This window comes from Mustelus asterias, chromosome 4, assembly GCF_964213995.1.
Source record: "Mustelus asterias chromosome 4, sMusAst1.hap1.1, whole genome shotgun sequence".
Taxonomy (NCBI): domain Eukaryota; kingdom Metazoa; phylum Chordata; class Chondrichthyes; order Carcharhiniformes; family Triakidae; genus Mustelus; species Mustelus asterias.
In genome coordinates this window covers 147,011,663-147,032,946 of record NC_135804.1, presented here as the reverse complement: position 1 = coordinate 147,032,946, position 21,284 = coordinate 147,011,663, and the positions used below count along the sequence as shown (strand labels likewise).

At 44.1% G+C, this 21,284-nt stretch overlaps 1 protein-coding gene across 7 annotated transcripts in view; it reads left to right on the top strand.

Moving 5' to 3' along the window:
* Nucleotides 1–5,252: 5,252 nt before the first annotated feature.
* The window catches only part of atrx (ATRX chromatin remodeler), a 178,298-nt gene continuing 162,266 nt past the window's right edge, over nt 5,253–21,284 (top strand). For 2 of the 7 annotated variants that reach the window (XM_078211911.1, XM_078211909.1), the window contains exon 1: nt 5,253–5,346. Coding sequence is in view for 2 of the 7 variants with exons in the window: in XM_078211907.1 (XP_078068033.1) it covers nt 5,898–5,917 (20 nt within the window). In the remaining 5 variants the exon portion in view is untranslated. Of the gene's footprint in view, nt 5,347–5,622; nt 5,918–8,579; nt 8,729–21,284 lie in introns of those variants that run through there. The other 5 variants (XM_078211907.1, XM_078211906.1, XM_078211912.1 and 2 more) reach the window with 4 other exon arrangements.

Sequence of the window (21,284 nt, the reverse complement as noted above, 5' to 3'; positions counted from 1 at the left end):
TATGCTTTATTAGCTGCTCTCAGTTTGTCCTGCTACCTTTAAAGACATATGCACATACATACCCAGGTTTCTTTCTCCTGCACCCCTTTTAGAGTAGTATCCTTGTACAGTATTTTCATGTTTTTCCTACTAAAATGCATCAACTGACATTCATCCACATTGATTGAACTTTATCTGTCACCTAGCCACCAATCCACTAACTGGCCCATGTCCTTTTGAAGTTCAACACTATTCTCTTCAAGGTTTACAAAGTTTTGTATCATCCGCAAAGTTTGACATTTTTCTCTACACCAAGGTCAAGATCATTAATATTAGGAAAAGCAAGGTTCCCCTGGGGAACTCCACTAGAAACCTTCCTCCAGCCCAAAAAATATCCATTAACACTGCTTCCTGTCACTCAGCCAAATTTGTTTCGATGTTGCTAATGTACCTTCTATTCCATGAATACATAAACCACAAAAATAAAACAATTTACTTTTATTCAGAAGACTTTTGATGTGCGTGATCATGAGACAAGACAGCAAAGTTTCTTATTTAGAAATTAAATAAACTTTTGTGAAAGCCTGAAGAATATAAGTATCAGAAACACGGCTTATTTTCTAAAAGTGATGTGAGGTGCTTCCCCAAGAGAATTAACTAATAGTAGTTCTGAATCGAACCTTACTGAACATATTCAGGGATTTGGGTAGTAAATTTAGAATTCTCTACAGTTCCCCATTCCCAATTGGTGATCCCTTTCTGGGGATCGGGGCGTGCTTTGCTGGAAAGTGTTTTAATTTTCCATTAAAATAAAGTATAATGGTAAATTTTAAACATTCTGATCCCTCAAACACTTGCAGTTTACAGAGTACTATCCCACTCAAGCCCCAACTCTTCACACCCCATTCTTCTTCCTCTGTTCTGTCTATCCCCTATCACTGTGTTCTCAGTGCCATTCTGAGGTTCCCAAATCTCAGCTTTTGTTGGATACCAGCCTCAGAAATATACAATTTCAATAAACTTTTAGTTTTCCTCTATCCAGTGCCATGCTTTGGTATTCCTAATGTGCATTACTGTTCAAAAGTAGAGCAACAACCTGAGGCAGGTGTCTAACTAGAACACAGCGGAGGCAGACCAAGAGGTGTATTGGTTATCATGTGAAAATATGGGCGTGAAAATATCTGCTCATCAGATGCTCACTATTCATGCCAAATGCTAACGGTTAACACGAATGCTTGTGACATTTTTGGGCAATGCATTTGAAGATGATAGCTCTTCTTGTCTGTGAGGTGTAAAGAAAGTAGCAAATCTGCCCTTAAGTAAATCACTACTACTATTTATTTATATACAAACATTCAATTGCTCTTTTTTTTCAAACTACACAACACAATTGTGTGGAGTTTGCGCATTCTCCTCGTGTCTGTGTGGGTTTCCTCCCAGAGTCCAAAGATGTGCGGGTTAGGTTGATTGGCCATGCTAAAATTGCCCCTTAGTGTCCTGAGATGCATAGGTTAGAGGGATTAGTGGGTAAATGTGTGGGGATATGAGGGTAGGGCCTGGGTGGGATTGTGGTCGGTGCAGACTCGATGGGCCGAATGGCCTCTTTCTGTATTGTAGGGTTTCTATGATTCTATGAATTCATTTTCTGTGTATAAAGGCAGAATACTATGGATGTTGGAATCTGAAACAGAATCAGAAAATGCTGGAAAATCTCAGCGGGTCTGACAGCATCGGTGGAGAGAGAATCGAGCCAACATTTCAAGGGGTCATCCAGTCTTGAAGCTTTGACTCTATTCTCCCTCGCATTCTGTGAATCTAAATAATATTTAGATTTAGAAGAGAGAGACTTACACTCATCAGGCCAAACATGAGAAGAATTTATAGTGCAACGATATATGAACATATTAGGCAACCTGTCTTTCCTGTCTAATGCTTTTCCCAACATTACCACTACAGTTTGGTGGTCTGTATACCACCCCCACCAATGTTTTTTGCCCCTTGTTTCTTAATTCGACCCATACAGATTCCACATCATCTATGCTAATATCTTTCCTCAATATTATATCATTTTTAATCAACAATGCAACTCCACCACCTTTTCCTTTCCGTCTGTCCTTCCTAAACACTGAATAGACTTCAATATTTAGTTCCCATTGTTGCGAAGTTTTGGAGAGTAATTGTAGATTCTAAAATTCTAGGGAAAGCATTGCATGGTCCCGTGAAGAGGGTGGTGCTTTTTCTGTGCTTAGAAAGTTAAAAAAAATGCAAGTACAGATAGAGTGCCCAAAGTGAAACATTTGTGTCGGAAGGTGGAGCAGCAGGGTTACCAAGGCAACAGGCTTTCAGGCATTTGAATTTTTGAATTCAACCAAACAAATTTGAATCAGGCACTTGGATACCAAGAACTTCAAATCTGATAGTTTTGGCAACCTCGGACCAATCATGTTGTGGAAGATATTGATATGTCATCACAAGTATAAAAGGAAGGAGGCATGGGACAAAAGCAGAGAGCAACTGTCATCTGCCAGAGTAACAGCTCTTAGCTTCATTTATGTCTTAAGAGAAAGCACCATCTCAATAAAGCAGATATCAAAGAAGACTGAAGTTCCAGACAGGAGAATCAACAGAGAAGGCCCAGAATATTCCAGAAGACGCCAAACCTGGTTGTAATTTAGAGTGTGACAAAAATTCTATTTTTTTTTGTTAGTAAGTGGGAATTGTATTTATCTGAACAGCATTCAATTAGAATCGTGTTTTAGTGGTTAAATCAAACTAACTCCCTGACAATCTCTCTAAAGTCAACAAGTAACAATTTATTTATCTAACTAACAGTGAACAAGTTAACTAAATATTAACAAACCGAATAAAACACGATTCTAATGGAATTGAATCGTGTTTTCAATCGCAATTGAAGTTGCTGAAGCGCTGATTGTACCACTTTACAGATTATGAGGCAAGGTACTTCTCTTTGAGTAGTTAAGTGTCAGTTCTCAGAGGGGGGGGATCCACCTCCGCTTCATAATACCATCCTTGCTAACCTTGGAGTCACGTCTCCGTAATGTCAACTATGTCATCCCTCTTTACATCTATCTGTGCAACTATTTCATCCATTTTGTTACGAATGCTTTGAGAATTCAGGTGCAAAACCTTGAGTTGGAACTTTTAACATTTCTTTTCCTTTTCCTACTATTTTTTTTACTTGGTCCTCATCTGACTTTGGCCCTTGATTTCTCTGTCTATCACTTTCCTTATTCTCCTTACTGTCTTTACCTCTTGTTCTTAATTCCCTCTGCTCTGAATTCTTGCAAAGGTTCCCATCCCCCTGCCATATTAGTTTAAATCCTCCCCAATCACTCCAGCAAGTACCCCCCCCCCCCCCACCCCCCCAACCACAAGACATCAGTCCCGTCCAGTTTGTACAGGTCCCACCTCCCCCAAAACTGATCCCAATGCCCGAGGAATCTGAAACCTCCCCCTCACACCACCTTTTCAGCCACGTATTCATCCAATGTATCCTGCTGTTTCTACTCTGACTAGCACGTGGCACAGGTAGTAATCCTGAGATCACTACCTTTAAGGTTCTACTTTTCAGCTTGCTGCCTAGCTCCCTATATTCTGCTTTTAGGACCTCATCCCTTTTTTAATGTATGTCATTTGTACCGACGTGTACTACGACCACTGGCTGTTCGCCCTCCCCCTTCAGAATGTCCTGCAGCCGCGCTGAGCATCCTTGACTCTAGCACCAGGGAGGCAACATACCATCCTGGAGTCTCATTTGCAGCCACAGAAACACCTATCTATTCTCCTTACAATCGAATCCCTATAACTATTGCATTTCCACATTTTTTACTCCACCCCTCTGCAGCAGAACCAACTATGGTGCAATGGATTTGGCTGTTGCTGTTTTCTCCTGAAAGGCCATTCCCCTCAACAATATCCAAAACAGTATATCTGTTTTGTAGGAGAATAGCCACAGGAGATTCCTGCAGTGCCTGCCTAGCTCTCTTGCTCTGCCTGGTGGTCGACCATTCCCTTCCTGCCTGTGGAGTCTGAGCCTGTGGTGTGACCACCTTACTATACCGTGCTATCCACGATACTCTCCGCCTTGCGGATGCTCCACAGTGTCCTCAGCTACCACTCCAGCTCCGAAGTGCAGGCTTCTAGGAGCTGCAACTGGAGACACTTCCTGCACACATGCTGACACTGGAAACGTTCCCGGCTGCCCACATAGAGCATGAAGAGCAGACCATGACTTGGAGCTCTCTTGTCATGTCTTACCCCTTTCATTTAAACTTCCCATGCTATATATATCTATATGACTCTATAAGCCACAGTAAATAAAATAAAATTTTCCCCAAAAAAATCAGGCAGCATTGTGGTTAGCACTGCTGCCTCACAGCATTAGGGACCCAAGTTCAATTCTGGCCTCGGGTGACTGTGCAAACTCCACACACACATTCTCCCCATGTCTACGTGGGTTTCCTCCGAGTACTCCAGTTTCCTCCCACAGTCCAAAGATGCGTGGATTAGGTGGATTGGCCATGCTAAATTGCTACTGAGCGTCAGGACGATTAGCAGGGTAAATATGTGGGGTTATGGGGATAGGGCCTGAGTGGGATTGTTGTAAGTGCAGGCTCGGTCGGCCGATTGATCTCCTTCTGCACTGTCGGGATTCTATGAGTCTAGTCTTTTCAACTTGCACTCATCAGGACAAATGAGAGAACACCAAATTTCAAATGTGACGAGAAGAATTTATAGTATGACGATGTATGAACATATCAAGCAAAGTGTCTCGCTTTTCAGCAATATTCAAGTTCAAATTACAGTGGAGATGGTAGGGCCGGTACAATTACAACATTTGAAAGACATTTGGACAGGAACATGGATAGGAATGGTTTCGAGGGTTACGGGCCAAATGGGACTGGTTCAGTTAAGGAAACCTGGCCGGCTTGTGGTGGAGGGCCTGTTCTCCTGCTGTATGAGTGTATAAGCCCCAATGAATCAAATTAAATTTTCCCCCAAAGATGAAGAGTATTCCAGAGCTGGCCACCTGACTGAACATCCCAATATCTCCACATCATCCCAATAGCCATAGCAACATGGTTACCGGGGCAACATCTCCAGCAGCCAATCAAGGCGGGGGAGCAGCGGGAGCAACCAATGGCGAGCGGGCTTACTGTCGGGTGGCGATCTTTCCATGACGTGAGGGTGGGGGCCGCATTCTTATTGGAGGAGGGCGCGTCACGTGACCTTCCCCGCTGACGGCCTTCGTCACCATAGGAACCACCTCCCTTTCTCCGCGGCCATGGCGGTCACTCGAGGTGGGAGGACGGGATGAGTTCGAACCTTCAGTCAGCCGGCGGCACGGTGAGTCGGGGACTTTTCCCTTCCCCTCAGCACCCCCTTCTCCTCCTTCCAACCACCACCCCCCTCCCTCCCTCCCCAAAAAAGAACCCTGTCCCCTGAGGGGAGGCGGGTGATGCCGGTCGGGAGGTTTCCGAGCCCGCGGCGTTTTGTGAAAATAAAAAAAGGGGGAAAGATGTGAGGCGACTAGGCCCCGAGCGGCGGGGACCACGTGCCCCTCGGGGAGTGACCAATGGGAGGGGGTGATACTGGAGGCGGCGGAGCCAATGGGAAGGTTTGGGGGGGTGGGCGGAGCGGGCTCGCGGGGAGGGGATTGTGCGTCGCTGAGGCGGGCGGAGAGAGAGAGAGAGCGCGATGGCGCGGTATTGTTTGCTCGGAGTGTAGGCGGACAGGCAGCCGGCAGGGGGGTGGATGTGAGTGGGGACGGAGGGAGGGAGGAGAGTGAAGAGCTGGCGGCGGGGGGGAGGGCCGGGGGGAGAGAGAAGAGAAAAGTGAGGAAGAGCCGCCGCCATCGCCCATGAGAGGAGCCAACCCGCAGCCCAGCCGCGGGAGAGATGACAGCAGAGCCGCGCAGGTACTTTCCGGGCGCCGGGCCCGGGGGGAGGAAGCGGCCCGCCCCTCCTCCCTCCCTCCCTCCCTCCCAGTTAGTTTCGTCGCTGTGATTCTCCTGGATTCATTCGGCCGGGGAGGTTGTTATGAAGGAGGCCGCCATGTCCGCCCGGCCTCTCATCACCCCCTCCCTCCCTCCAGTTGAAGGCCGTATTTTAAAAAATGGCGGCCTGGTTGCCTCCGGTGCACCGTCCCTCCCCCGGCTGCAATGTAGGGGGGTCACACTGAGCAAACCGAGATTGGAAATCCCCAATCACACACATGTTGGGTTTCTTTTTCAAAGGCTGAGCCACCATCTTTTTAAGTTTCGCATCATAAGCGCACGTACACACACACGGATACATCTATATGTTTGTGTGGGTGCAGCGGATGTGGTGTTTGGGAGATACTGTTGCTCACTCACTCACTGTGTGTGTGTGTGTGTGGAGTGGAGTTGCTGTGAGTGGAGGCTGGTAGTGATGCCAAACGTCACTTTGAGTGGACAGTTTTTCGGATTCTCCATTTTGAATCCCAAACTGGCTGTGTTTTTTTTTTGCAAGCTTGGTGTTAGACCCGAGCAACGTTGATTTTTACCCAACCCCCCTTTTCTTCTGTTTTTGTTTTTTCTTTAAGTGCATATTTCAGTTAGATTTTGATTTTTTTTTTTGTAACTGCTGCATTAAAGTTAGATTTTGAACGTGCAACTGCAGTTGCATATAATTTCAAAATACAAACGAAGATATCCTTCACTTTAGGTAAATAAAGCAAGATTCAATTTGTGATCTAAAGTTATATATTTCAAATGTCAACAATATGCTCCTCCAGGTGCAGTGTTGATTTAAATGTAAATAATAGCCTTGTCTTACGAGATGGAAGGCTGGCACTGATTAAGATTGGATGAAAGCGTTCTGATTATTGTACCTCTTGTGAATTTGGAGGTTATGCTTTTAAGAATTATATATTTGTCATGTTTCCTGTAAGGGATATGTTTAGAATTCAGATCTGTTTTGCAGGGTGCCGATTTGTATAGGCAAACCTTTAAATTAATAGGTGGTTGGACAAGATAAGTACTCATTTAGACGTGGTGTGTTTGGTTAAGCCGAGCTAATGCATTTGTGTTTACTTAGGTTCCCCTGAGGTTTGAGTAGAGTTTTGATTAGGTTGATTGACAGGGATAGAGTCGCGTGTTTAAGCTTGTATACAAGCAGTTGTTGCCTGAAGAAATGTCTGTCTTTTCAAAGGCTTTCTGGAAGCTCCAAAGCCCGGTAACCTAAGTCACGACAAGTATGCCTGTGTTTTGCTAACTAATTTTAAATCGGGGGTTTAATCTATGAGGAATATTGCTTAAATTGGTTAGCATTATTTTATTCTTTATTATTGTCGCAGGTAGGCTTACATTAACCCTGCAATGAAGTTATTGTGAAAATCCCCTAGTTGCCACACTCTGGCACCTGTTCGGGTACACAGAGAATTTAGCATGGCCAATACACCTAACCAGCGCATCTTTCGGAATGTGGGAGGAAACCGGAGCGAGCACCCGGAGGAAACCCACGCAGACACGGAGAATGTGAAAACTCCGCGCAGACGGTGATCCAGGCCAGGAATTGAACCAGGGTCCCTGGCACTGAGGCAGCAGTGCTAACCACTGCCACTGTGCCGCCCCAAGACTTGCATTTTGTCACGTTGAAGTATTGTTAAAGGATAAGCTAATTCATTTAGGTAGGGCCTGGGTGGGATTGTGGTCGGTGCAGACTCGATGGGCCGAATGGCCTCCTTCTGCACTGTAGGGTTTCTATGATTTCTATGATTTGTTATAGTTAAACCATGTTGTTAAAGTTTATTTTGATAAAAGCTGCCTAATTTGTCATTTAGAATTGTGCCTGGGGTGAAATTATTTTAGAATTGAGAGAGGATAACAAAGGGAAATATAGGGCCTGTTGGATACCAGAAAATAGCCTGTGTGCTGTAGCAGAAGATGTGGATAAAATTAAATACTTTGCTGCTGTCTTCACAAAAGAGGCAGTTGTGGTTAAGGGGAAAAGTGAAATATTGGATGGAGGACGAACATTACAAGTGAGAAAATAGTCAGAGGTTTGAAAGTTGATATATCAGCAGACCTGGATTAAAGATATCCTATGTTAAAATAAACAAGGAAGGATATTGTAGGTGCTCTGACCATCATATTTCAAGAGTACTGCTAACGTACCATTTAAAAAGAGAGCAAAGGATAATCTGAGTAATTAGGGATGCGTTCACTTCAGTCATGGGCAAAACGATGGAATCAGTTCTGTGGCACTGTCTAAATTTGACTATTGCTGAAAAGAGACGAGTCAACCTGCCTTGTTTAAATTTAAACAAAAACTTGGCATTTAACTGTTTCCTGGTGCATGTTCCATGCCAAAGCCTCTACCAGAGTTCACTTGCCAACCAGCACTGTCTTCTAAGTTGGTATAAATTATTGTTCCTTTTGAGATTTGATATTTTGTGAATCTGTCCTGCTGAGTGCAACATGAAAAGTTTAATATTCAAGTTCTGTACTTCCATGCACCTAACATTTAGAAAGACATATGTTCATTAAGGATAGCCATCAGCATGAATTGAAGTGAAAATCGTACCTGACTAATTTGTTTGAATTTTTTTGAAATTAGGGCTGATGACAGTGTGGTGTGGTCTCCTTGGATTTCAGTAAAGCTTTTGACAAGGTCCCATGTGGCAGGTTGGTCAAAAAAGGAAACGCCTTTGGGACCTGAGAGTGGCAAATTGGATCCAAGATTGACTTAGCGACAGGAAACAAAGGGTAATTAATGCTTGATTGGGGGGGTTTTGCAATTGGAAGTCTGTTACCAGTGGAGCTTTGCCGTCTTCAGTGCTTGGTCCCTTGTTTTTTGTAGTTTATATAAATGATTTAGACTCAAATATAGGGGGTATGCTAAAGATACAAAAATTGGCTGTGTGGTAGAGTAAGACTGCTTTAGAGTAACCAGGACTGCAGGAAGATATAGGTGGTCTGGTCCGTTGGATAGGAAAATGGAATTCAATCCAGTAACGTCTGAGGTAATGTATTTTTGGTGGTGAGAGCAAGGCGAGAGAAGATTGCAAGAGCAGAAAGGTTATGCTAGAACTGTATACAACACTAGTTGGGCCACAGTTTGAGTACTGCATTGTTATGGTCACCATATTACAAGAAAGATGTGATTGCATTGGAGAACGTGTAGAGATTTAAAGGACTGTTTTCAGGATGAGAAAATTTTCATAGAATAGAATCACTACAGTGCAGAAAGAGGCCATTTGGCCCATCATAACCTGCGCTGGCAGCAATCCCATCCTGGCCCCTATCCCTGTAACTCTTTGTATTTGCCTTGCTAATCTCCCTGATGTGGGGCAATTGAGCATGACCAATTAACCTAACTTATGTATCTTTGGAGTGTGGGAGAAAACCCACGCAGACATTTAGTTATTGAGTTATAAGGAGAGGCTTGATAGACTGGGACTTTTTTCTCTGGAGCATAGAAGGCTGAGGGTGATCTTAGAGGTTTATAAAATAATGAGGGCATAGATCAGCTAGATAGTCAATATTTTTTCCCAAAGTTAGGGGAGTCTAAAACTAGAGGGCATAGGTTTAAGGTTAGAGGGGAGAGATACAAAAGTGTCCAGAGGGGCAATTTTTTCAGAGGGTGGTGAGTGTCTGGAAAAAACTGCCAGAGGTAGTAGTAGAGGCGGGTACAATTTTGTCTTTTGAAAAGCGTTTACAGTTAGATGGGTATAGAGGGATATGGGCCAAATACGGGCAATTGGGACTAGCTTGGGGTTTTTTTAAAAACAAGGTGGTATGAGCAAGTTGGGCTGAAGAGCCTGTTTCCATGCTGTAAACCGTTGACTCTATGACATGGGGAGAATGTACAAACTCCACACAGTTACCTGTGGCTGGAATTGAACCTGGGTCGCTGGTGCTGAGAAGCAGCAGTGCAGCCCTAGGCTCTGAGGAAAGATCAGATAAATTGGGATTACTTCCGTGAACTTCACTGATTTGAGGGACGTGGATAGAACAAATTGTGATGGTCTGTTTACCTTACAAAGGAGTGTAAACTAGAGGACATAGTTTTAAACTAATTGGTGAATTAGCGGGGAGATGAGGAATTTCCTTTTTTCCAGAGGCTGTTAAGGATTGTAAATTCACTGCCTGAGGGTGTTAGGGCAGAAGTGCATAATTTTTAATAACTTTGAATGTCTGCTTAAAGAGCTATGATGTGCAGGACTACGAAGGACCTAGAGCAAGAACGTGGGATTAGGCTGACTAGCGCTACATCAATCTCCAAGAACATGATGGTCCAAATGATGTCTTGTGTTGGAAATTTTGTGATCACATTCTCGGAAACAAAAATGGGTAGTGCACGTTTGTCTTGTCAGTGTTATGTTCATATCAAGGATGATTTTTTAAAAAATGTGGTCCACATTTTAAGCCAGTATTTTCATTATAAAATCTCTCCACATTTATAGTAGGAACTACCTCCTGTAAACTGTATCTATCCTTGGATAAAACTTTCCAGTCCTGGAAACATCCTTGTAAATCTCCTCTGCACATTCTCCAATACAATTTCCGGTGCCCCACAAGGTGTGTCCTCAGCCCCCTACTATACTCCTTATACACCTATGACTGGCCAAATTCCCCATCAACTCGATTTTCAAGTTTGCTGATGACAGCACCATAGTGGGTCAAATGTCAAATGATGATGAGATGGAGTGCAAGAATGAGATAGAAAATCTGGTGAACATAATCTCTCGCTCAGTGTCAACAAAGTGAAGGAGCTAGTCATCGACTTCAGGAAGCATAGTGGAGAATGTGCCCCTGTCTACATCAATGGGGGAACAAAGTAGAAATGGTCAAGAGCTTTAAGTTTTTAGGTGTCCAGATCACCAACAACCTGTCCTGGTCCCCCCATGCCGACAATACAGTTAAGAAAGTTCACCAATGCCTCTACTTTCTTAGAAGACTCAGGAAATTTGGCATGTCAGCTACAACTCTCAGCAACTTTTACAGATGCACCATAGAAAGAATTCTTTCTGGTTGTACCACAGCTTGATATGGCTCCTGCTCTGCCCAAGACCGCAAGAAACTACAAAGGATCATGAATGAAGCCCAATCCATCATGCAAGCTAGTCTCCCATCCATTGACTCTGTCTGTACCTCCCGCTGCCTCGGAAAAGCAGCCAGCATAATTAAGGACCCCACGCACCCTGGACATACTCTCTTCTACTGTCTTCTGTCGGGAAAAAGATACAAAAGTCTGAGGTCATGTACCATCCGACTCGAGAACAGCTTCTTCCCTGCTGCCATCAGGCTTTTGAATGGACCTACCTCGCACTAAGTTGATCTTTCTCTGCATCCTAGCTATGACTGTAACACTACATTCTGCCCTCTCTTGTTTCCTTCTCTATGAACTGTATGCTTTGTCTGTATTGTGGGCAAGAAACAATACTTTTCACTGTATCCTAATATGACAAATCCAATCTATTGCACCTTCCCTGGAATGTGACTAGAACAGTACTCAAATAATGGTGTAACTAATGTTGTATATAGTTCTAGTAAACTGTCCTACTCTTGTATTCTACGCTTGAATTCCACTTTTCTACCCAACTGACCAGACCTCCACTAACAACAGGATGTAATTAGATGATGGGTTTATGTTGAAAAATTCCATTATAGATTCTTATATCTGGTAGTATAAGATTTTTAATATTGAGTTACCTCTTGTGACATTACATGTGGCAAATCAAACAAGTACAGTCTTCATACAAGTTTGGACAACAATAGGTCCAGGATGTTCAAATATAAGTCCCCATTTTGAAATCGGATGTTCTGTCTCTTATATTTCCATTGTGCAGAATTTCATGAGATCTACATTATAAACAGGCTAATCAACCTAACTCATCTATGCTGGTGATAATATTTCACCGAGTAAAATCAAGGAGAACCCAGAGATATCTTAAATACATAAGGAGCAAGAGGATAACTAATAGCTTATACAGAGCAAAAAAGTCCCCGGTGTGTGGTGGCAGAAGAGGTGGAAATGACACTTTCAATCTGTCTTCACAAAGTATGGGCTGATACAGTTATTGTAGTTAAGGAAGAGTAATGTGGAATATTGGGTAGGATAAGTATAGCAAGTGTGGAAATATTAAGGCGTTTATTATTGTGGGTGGGTAAATGGCCAGTTCCAGATTAAATGTATTCTGGGCTGCTGAGAAATTGGGGGGGCTCTTGTTTATTTCCAGCCCCCCCTCTCTTATAAATGTGATGCTGGAGGACTGCTGATGTTGTACCATTGTTTAATAAGGAAGGAAAGGGTGGAGTGGACCAGGGTAATTACAGGCCAGTCAGCCTAACCTTGGTGATAGGAAAATGAATGGGGAAAAAATTCTGGGGACAGTATTCTTTGTATTTTAGTAAGACATGGACGAGTTAAGAACAGTCACCATGGGTTTCAGGAAACTTCATTTTTGACTAACTTGATTTAAATTTTTGAAGTAACAGGAAGCTGGTTGATACCTTGGTTGTGGTCTATGTAGATTTTAACACTGATCTTGACAAAATCCCAGATGATAGTCGAGTTAAAAAGAAAGAGCAGAGGGGATCCAAGACAAGTGGCTAATTGCATCCAGATTTGACTGGCAGGAAGCAAAGGTTGGTATGTGTTCTTGTGACCGGGAGGTTGTGGATTTCACAAGGTTTTGTACCAAGTCCCTCGCTTTCTGAAGTATAAATGATTGGATTTAATTGTTGGGGGCATAACTAAGTTTGCAAAGTTGTCTGTGTGATTGATAGCAAGGAATAATGTAGATTACAAGAAGATCTTAGTGGACTGGTGGGCAGAAAAGTGGTAATTGGAATTCAATATGAAGAACTAAGGTAAAGAATCTGAGGAGGGCAAACATTGCAAAGACATATACAATTAATGACAGGCCACTGAAACACACAGGGACCTTGGAGTGCAAACCTTGAAACTGGCAGGATAAGCTGCTAAGGTGATTATAAAGGCATATAGGTTTTATAAATTTGTACCAAGACACATAATCTGGAGAGACAAACTCCAAATTCCATTCTGCTTACCTCTTTTACCTTGGCTTCCCCCTGCCCTTGTATTCCCTTTCACTCATGTATATACCCATATCTTCTCGCGTCCATGCTCTCTGCTTCAACTACTGTGACAGAAAGGCATGAATATGTAGCATGTGCTGTGCAAGACATTTTTTATTTGATCTGTAAGTGGCTATCTTCTTTATGCATTTTTTTAGTTGGACTCAGCCGCAAGTGGATACACTTTATCCACGTCAACTCTATCGAACTCCTTCGTTTTAGAAACCACTTATTGGGTCTTCTCTATTCTAATCAGACTCTATCTTTCCTGATAGTTGCACGTCCAATTTTGGAACTTCCTCTAGTCTTTTCTATACTTTTTCTGATACTTTTATCCATTTTGTTGTATGAATCACAAAAGGCAAGTAACTGGGAATGCTAATAGAATATTATTGTTTGTTTTTAATTCATGTATGGGACATGGGTGTAACTGGCTGGCCAGCATTTATTGCCCATCTCTAGTTGCCTGAGGATAATTGAGAATCAACCACGTTGCTGTGGCTCTGGAGCCACATGTAGGTCAGACCCAGTGAGGATGGCAGATTTCCTTCCCTAAAGGACATTAGTGAACCAGATGGTTTTTTTCCTGACAATTGACAATGGTTTCATGGTCATCCGTAGATTCTTAATTCCAGATTTTTATTGAATTCAAATTTTGCCATCTGCCGTGGCGGGATTCGAACCCGTGTTGCCCGAACATTAGCTGAGTTGCTGGATTAATAGTCTAGTGATAATATCAGTCGGTCATTGCCTCGTGATATTTCTCAGAGAAATGGAGTATAAAAATAGGGAAGTTATGCTTCAGTTCGACAGGGTGTGGTGAGACCACATCTGGAGTACTGCATGAAGTACTGGTCTCATTTAAGAGAAGGTTTACTGGACTAATACCTGGATTATGTGGGTTTTCTTCTGACCAGCTTGTATCCGCTGGAGTTTAGAGTAAGAGGTGGTTTCATTGAAACATATGAGAGAGATTCTTGATAAACAAGGATGTGAAAAGTTATCATGGGTAGGCAGGAGGATCAGCCTTGATCTTATTGAATGGCAGAGCAGGCTTGAGGGGCCAAGTGGCATACTCCTAATTTGTATGTTCATATGGAAGCTAGAATTGTGTTGAGTGTAACTGATATAAATTTTATGTTCCTTAACTTCTGGATTCTATTACTCTAAATACTGCACTTGTGGACTACTAAAGTGAATCACTTTACACTTTGCTGTCATCAGTTTTAATTTGCCTTTTATCAACCCACTTTACAATCCCCTTTGGTGTTTTGTAGTTTAAGTTTGTTTATTATTGTCACAAGTAGGCTCACATTGGCACTGTAATGAAGTTTCTGTGTGGGTTCCTGGTCGCCACACTTCGACGCCTGTTCAGGTACACTGAGGGAGAGTTTAGCATGGGCAATGCACCTAACCCCGTCTTTCAGACGGTGGGTGGGGGCCGGAGCACCTGGGAGAGGCCTGCGCAGATGTGGGGAGAGCGTGTGGACCTTATGCAGGCGGCGGTGGCCCAGGCCGGGAATCGAACTCGGCCCCTGGCGCTGAGGCAACAGTGCTAACCACGGTGGCATCATGCTGCCCAATTGGTATATCTTGCACATTATTAATCATACAGTTTAATTTCACAGATCAGATTACTATAATGCAGAAGAGGCCCTTCGGCCCATCTAGTCTGCACTGACGCATTAAAGGTCTTGACCTGCCCACCTAATCCCACTTGCCAGCACTTGGTCCATAGCCTTGAATGTTATGGCATGCCAAGCACTCATCCAGGTCCTTTTTAAAGGATGTGAGGCATTCCGCCCCCTCCACCCTCCCAGGCAGTGTATTCCAGACCATCACCACTTTGAGTAAAAAGGTTTTCCCTCAAAACCCCCCCTCAACTTGTGTCCCCTCGTAACTGACCCTTCAACTCAGGGGAACAGCTGCTCCCTATCCACCCTGTCTATGCCCCATATAATCTTGAACACCTCAATTAGATTGTCCCTCCGTCTTCTCTGCTCCAGCGAAAACAACCCAAGCCTATACAAGCTCTCTTCATAACTTAAATGTTCTATCTGAGGCAGCATCCTGGTGAATCTCCTCCGCATCTCCTTTAGTGCGTTCACGACCTTCCTATAATGTGGCGACCAGAACTGCACACAGTACTCCAACTGTGTGCAGTTCTCACCAAAGTTCTATACAACTCCATCATGACCTCTCTGCTTTTGTAATCTGTACCCCGATTGGTAAAGGTGACTGTGCAATATGCCTTTTTCACCACCCTATTAACCTGCCTTTCCGCCTTCAGAGATCTAGGGACAAAGACACCAAGGTCCCTTTGTTCTTCGGAACTTCCCAGTGTCAGACCTTTCACAGTATACTTCCTTGTCAAATTACTCCTTCCAAAGTGCATCACCTCATTTTTCAGGGTTAAATTCCATCTTCCCCTTATCCGTCCATTTGCCAATCTCATCTATATCTTCCTGTAACCCAAGACAATCAACCTCACTGTTAACCATCTGGCCAATCTGTGTCATCGGCAAACTTGCTGATCCTACCTCTCACATAGTCATCTATGTCATTTATATAAATGACAAACAATAGGGAGCCCAGCACGGATCCCTGTGGCACGCTACTGGTCACTGGCCTCCAGTTACTAAAGCAGCCGCCTGTCACTACCCTCTGTCTTCCACTGCAAAGCCAATTATGAATCCACCTTGTCAGATCACCCTGTATTCCATGTGCATTAGCCGCCTTAAGTCTCCCATGTGGGTAATTTGGTTTCTACAAACTTTGACAACATGCTTCGAATTTGGGCTGAAATCATCTCTGTGCACAGTGAAGAGAACATTGCAGAGACCATCAGGCACTATCACTTGCTGCCAGTCCAAAAAGCTTCCTTAAACTTCTTTTATTTATTTTGTGGATATTTTTTAATCCATGCTGCTGCAAGGCCCCTGACACTGCATCCCCTGACTGTTGCTATAAATGTTCTATCATGGCCCCTTGTCAGATATTTTCTGGAAGTCTGTGCCACCTGCACTGCATTGCCCCATGTTACTCTTTCTGTTGGCATTTCAAAAACTTCCACAAGGTTATTTAAGCATTAGAAGAAACTCCTAATGACTATTCCATTATCTTGAGATGTTTTGCTATCTGAACTTTTAGCAAAGTCTTTTATACCACTACCATTGAACTCATTGTTCTGTAGTTCCCTGTGTTACTTATGAAAAATTAGCTGTCCTCTGATCTTTTTTTCCCCTGAGCTAAATTGTAGCAAATTTGACTTGGGAACGCAAAACATTGCATCCATCATTTTGTTGAGTAAAGGTAGGACCTATTTTTGATGTATATTGTGCATGTAAGTTTCTATAACTATTTCTGTGACTTCTCTTCTATTAAGTAATGAGGTGATGAATAATTTTGCCAATCTCTGCAGTTAGCAAAGTCTGAGTTGAGCAGATACTTGACCTTGAAGTCTGGATTTCTGGACAATAAAAGTCCAAATAATCAGTGTGAGATTGTTACTGTCACTGGAAACAAAATCTAGTGTGAAGAACAATATTTCTAAAGAGCATATGCAAAGAGCCACTGCAGGCATGATGGGCCAAATAGTCCCTTCTGTTATATTGTTCTATAATTCTAAAAAACAGTAATTTCACTGAACAAAGTCTTCCCATTGTTCCAACAGGAAAATATTCTGCAGAGCACTTTTCACCCACAGGGTGGTATCTTATACCAAAACAAAAGCTGATGCTGCATAGCACCACCCAGTGTTTGAAGTTAAGTCCTACAGCAGCATAATTATATTTGCCTTCATTAGATTTCAAAAGAAATATTTCTGGCCTTGGATTTCAGGAGTAAACTACGGAAATATGACTTCTATCCTCCAATCCTCTTGTGAAGCAGTTGATGCATTGCAAGGCTATATTTATATGGATGCCTGTTGCCTTTCCATAATAAGAAGTCTCACAACACCAGGTTAAAGTCCAACAGGTTTATTTGGTAGCAAAAGCCACTAGCTTTCAGAGTGCTGCTCCTTCATCAGGTGAGTGGGAGTTCTGTTCACAAACAGGGCATACAAAGACTAACTGTCCTGGCTGGAGACAACACACATCTCTTCAACCTGTGCTCAACCCTCTTGCCACCCACACCCACAAGACCCGACCACGTGCAAAGACCCGCACCCCAACCACCATCCTGCAAATTGAGCCTGTGTCTCCACATGTCCTGCCTGCGAACAGAACTCCCACCCACCCAATGAAGGGGCAGCGCTCCGAAAGCCAGTGGCCCACGCCATCAAACAAACCTGCCGGACCTCAACCCGGTGTTGCGAGACCCCCCCACTGTATTTCTGAAGAAAGTAAGAAATCCCACAACACGAAGCCAAGGTCCAACAGGTCTACCCGGCAGCAAAAGCCACCAGCCCCCAGAGCGCCTGCTGCCCCCTTGTCAGGCGAGTGGGAGCCCCATCCACAAACAGGGCACACAAAGACACAAACCCAACCCACAAAACAATGATTGGAATGCGAGTCCCCTCAGGCAACCAAGTCCCAAAGGCACAGACAACGTGAGTGGAGAGAGCACCAAGCACAGTCCAAAGAGATGTGCACAGCCTCCAGACAGGACAGCTAGTGAGATTTTGCAAGTCCAGGCAAGTTGTGGGGGTTACAGATAGGTCCTGTGCGGTGAAGAGGTCTTGTTCGAACCCGGAGTACTTCCCCGGAGCAGAGAGGCTACGACATCTTCTCCGGAGCCTTCAACATGTCATTGATGAAGACGGGCATCTCACCAAGGCCACCCCACATCTTCAAACAGCCGCACAATCTCAAACAGACCATTGTCCGCAGCAGGCTCCCTGGCCTTCGGGGGGGCAGTGACCACGACACCACACAACCCTGCCACGGTGGCCTCTGCAGGATGTGCCGGATCATCGACACGGATGCTATCATCTCGCGTGAGAACACCATCCACCAGGTACACAGTACCTACTCTTGCAACTCGGCCAACGTTGTCTACCTGATGCACTGCAGGAAAGGATGTCCCGAGGCATGGTACATTGGGGAGACGCTACGACAACGGATGAATGGACACCACTCGACAATCACCAGGCAAGAGTGTTCTCTTCCTGTTGGGGAACACTTCAGCGGTCACGGGCATTGGGCCTCTGATCTTTGGGTAAGCGTTCTCCAAGGCGGCCTTCACGACACAGCGCAGAGTCGCTGAGCAGAGACTGATAGCCAAGTTCCGCACACACGAGGACGGCCTCAACCGGGATTTTGGGTTCATGTCACACTATCTGTAACCCCCATAACTTGCCTGGACTTGCAAAATCTCACTGGCTGTCCTGTCTGGAGATGGTGCGCATCTCTTTAGCCTGTGCTTGGTGCTCTCTCCACTCACGTTGTCTGTGCCTTTGGGACTTGGTTGCCTGAGGGGACTCTCATTCCAATCATTGTTTTGTGGGTTGGGTTTGTGTCTTTGTGTGCCCTGATTGTGGATGGGGCTCCCACTCGCCTGACGAGGGGGCAGCAGGCGCTCCGGGGGCTGGTGGCTTTTGCTGCCGGGTAGACCTGTTGGACTTTGGCCTGGTGTTGAGAGACTTCTTACTTTCTTCAGAAATACAGTTGGGGGGGGGGGTCTCGCAACGCCGGATTGAGGTCTGGCAGGTTTGTTTGGTGGCATGGGCCACTGGCTTTCGGAGCGCTGCCCCTTCGGGTGGGTGGGAGTTCTGTTCGCGGGCAGGGCGTGTGGAGGTGCAGGCTCAATTTGCAGGGTGGTGGTTGGGGTGCGGGTCTTTGCAGGTGGTTGGGTCTTGGGGGTGTGGGTGGAGAGAGGGTTGAGCACAGGTTGAAGAGATGCGTGTTGTCTCCAGCTAGGACAGTTAGTCTTTGTATGCCCTGTTTGTGAACAGAACTCCCACTCACCTGATGAAGGGGCAGCGCTCTGAAAGCTAGTGGCTTTTGCTACCAAATAAACCTGTTGGACTTTAACCTGGTGTTGTGAGACTTCTTACTGTGTTTACCCCAGTCCAACGCCGGCATCTCCACATCATGCCTTTCCATATCACCAGGAGTCAATTTTCATGAGTCTAGGAAGTTAATTTATGTAGGCCCTTCAACATTATAACCAAGATTGATCTTGTCGCGTTCATACTGGGAATTCTGGCATCCAAGGAAGACAGTGGTGTTGTGATAATCTTGCTGTGCTAGTAATCCAGAGGCTCAGAAGTGGGTTCAAATCCCATCACGGCAGCTGGTAGAATTTTAAATCTGGAATTGGAAAGCTTGCTGGTAACAGTGACCATGAAACCATTATTTGTCATAAACCATCAGCCATCCTTAACTGGTTCAAGACATGTGACTGCAGACTCTCAGCAATGTGTTGACTCTTCATTGTCCTATGAAATGGCCGCAAAAGCGACAAGGGCAATTAGGGATGGGTAACAAATGCAATATCCACATCCCATGAAAGAACACAAGTAAAAAGATGCCTGCCGTTCTTGAAAAAACTATAATGCCCCTCCTGTTGCAGTTGCTGAGATCAGCTTATTTGCCAGGGCTGTTGTCATAACTAGCTGATCCATCAAAGCAATTTTAAAACTTGTTCTTGCTTTTGTATCTCTATCACCACTTTATTTTTGTTACAAGATTGCTTGGAGTGATGGCAATATTCTCCCTTTTTTGAGTTTGAAGGTTCCGAGTCTGTTCTTGGACTTGGTGTAGTCATGGAACTGAATTGTTGAAGCTCACTTTTGGATACAAAATGTTAAATTGAGGGACTATCTGCTGTTTCAGGCAAATGCAGAAGATTGTGGAGCATTTTGAAGAACGGGAGTTCTCCTGCGTTGACCAGTATTAATTTTGACAAACTTGAGACATTGGTTTGCCTACAAAACTAATTGATTTTGAAGTTATGTGACATCCAGAGATGCCAGAAAATGCAAGTTCTTTTACTGCTTCTTGCCTTTGCTAGTGTGTATGATCTGTACTGTTTCAGTATTACATAATTTAATGGTCCTATTATTTTCTTCTGTTTTTCTGAATGATTTGTAAAAGCTTTGTGTTCACCTTTGTTGATTTAGCACGACAACTTACCTCCCTGCAGTAACACCAAGTATTTATTATCCATTGAATTTTAAAACACTTTATTATTAAAGGCTTACTTAGTGGCTCAACGCATCGTTTGTCCAGAATGTGTGAGGATGAATGAACGTTTCTGTAGTCCTATAGTCGATGATTTGAAGGTGCGCACATCTGTCCTAAGATGTTTTGCCTGTTTTGTATATCTCAGGAAAATTATAATCTCTGAGACCACAACTTCACATGAAGTTCACTCATACCTTGGCACAGTGATGTTCTGTGATGCTGAATGTGAGTGAGTAATAATTTTTGATTATTTAACATATTGGTACTAATAGAACCTTGCACGTGCACCTGCTACCGCAACTGTTATGTAAATCCAGCAGTTGAATTTGGTTATGTTAGCCTAGTTTGTGCTGCAGTTTGACATAGGGCAAGAGCTGCAGAGGTCTGGGTACCTATTTTGTTAAATTAATTTTTCTCAATCTTTTGTCCCTGATCCTGGCACAGCATTAAATAGTTTACTCTCTATGATCCTATGAAGCCTGTTGCTTACTGTTTCAGCATAGCCTGCTTATGTCTTCCCTGCTTCTGTTGTACCAAACCAGCCTCATGTCCTGGTGGTTTAGAGTTATGTTGAGGACTGCAACTTGATCTTGATGTACTCGCCTATTGTATTTTGCTGAAGTCCATTGTTGCCCCAAGCCTTGTCTGTTACCTTGCTGCAGTTCAGTGCTCAAAGGGTGAAGAGAAAGGTCAGCTTAATATATGATGGGACTGTTCAGATGACGACAAAGAAGAAGCTGTTCTTGAATCCGCAGGTACATGTTTTCAGACTATCTTTTTCCTGACGGAAAAAGGTGGAAGAGTATTTAGCGGGTTGTGTGGGGTCCTTGATTATGCTGACTGCTTTCCCAAGGCACCAGGAAGTGTAGACGGAGTCGATGAAAGGGACAAGGGTTGCATTCACAACCCTTTGTAGTTCCTTGTGGTCTTGGTCAGAACAGGAGCCATACCAAGCTGTGATAAATTTGGATAGGGTGCTTTCTATGGTACATCGGCAAAAAATTGGCAAGAGTCGTAGCGGACATGCCAAATTTCCTTGGCCTTCTGAGAAAGTAGAGGTGTTAGTGAGCTTTCTTGTCTAGCATCAG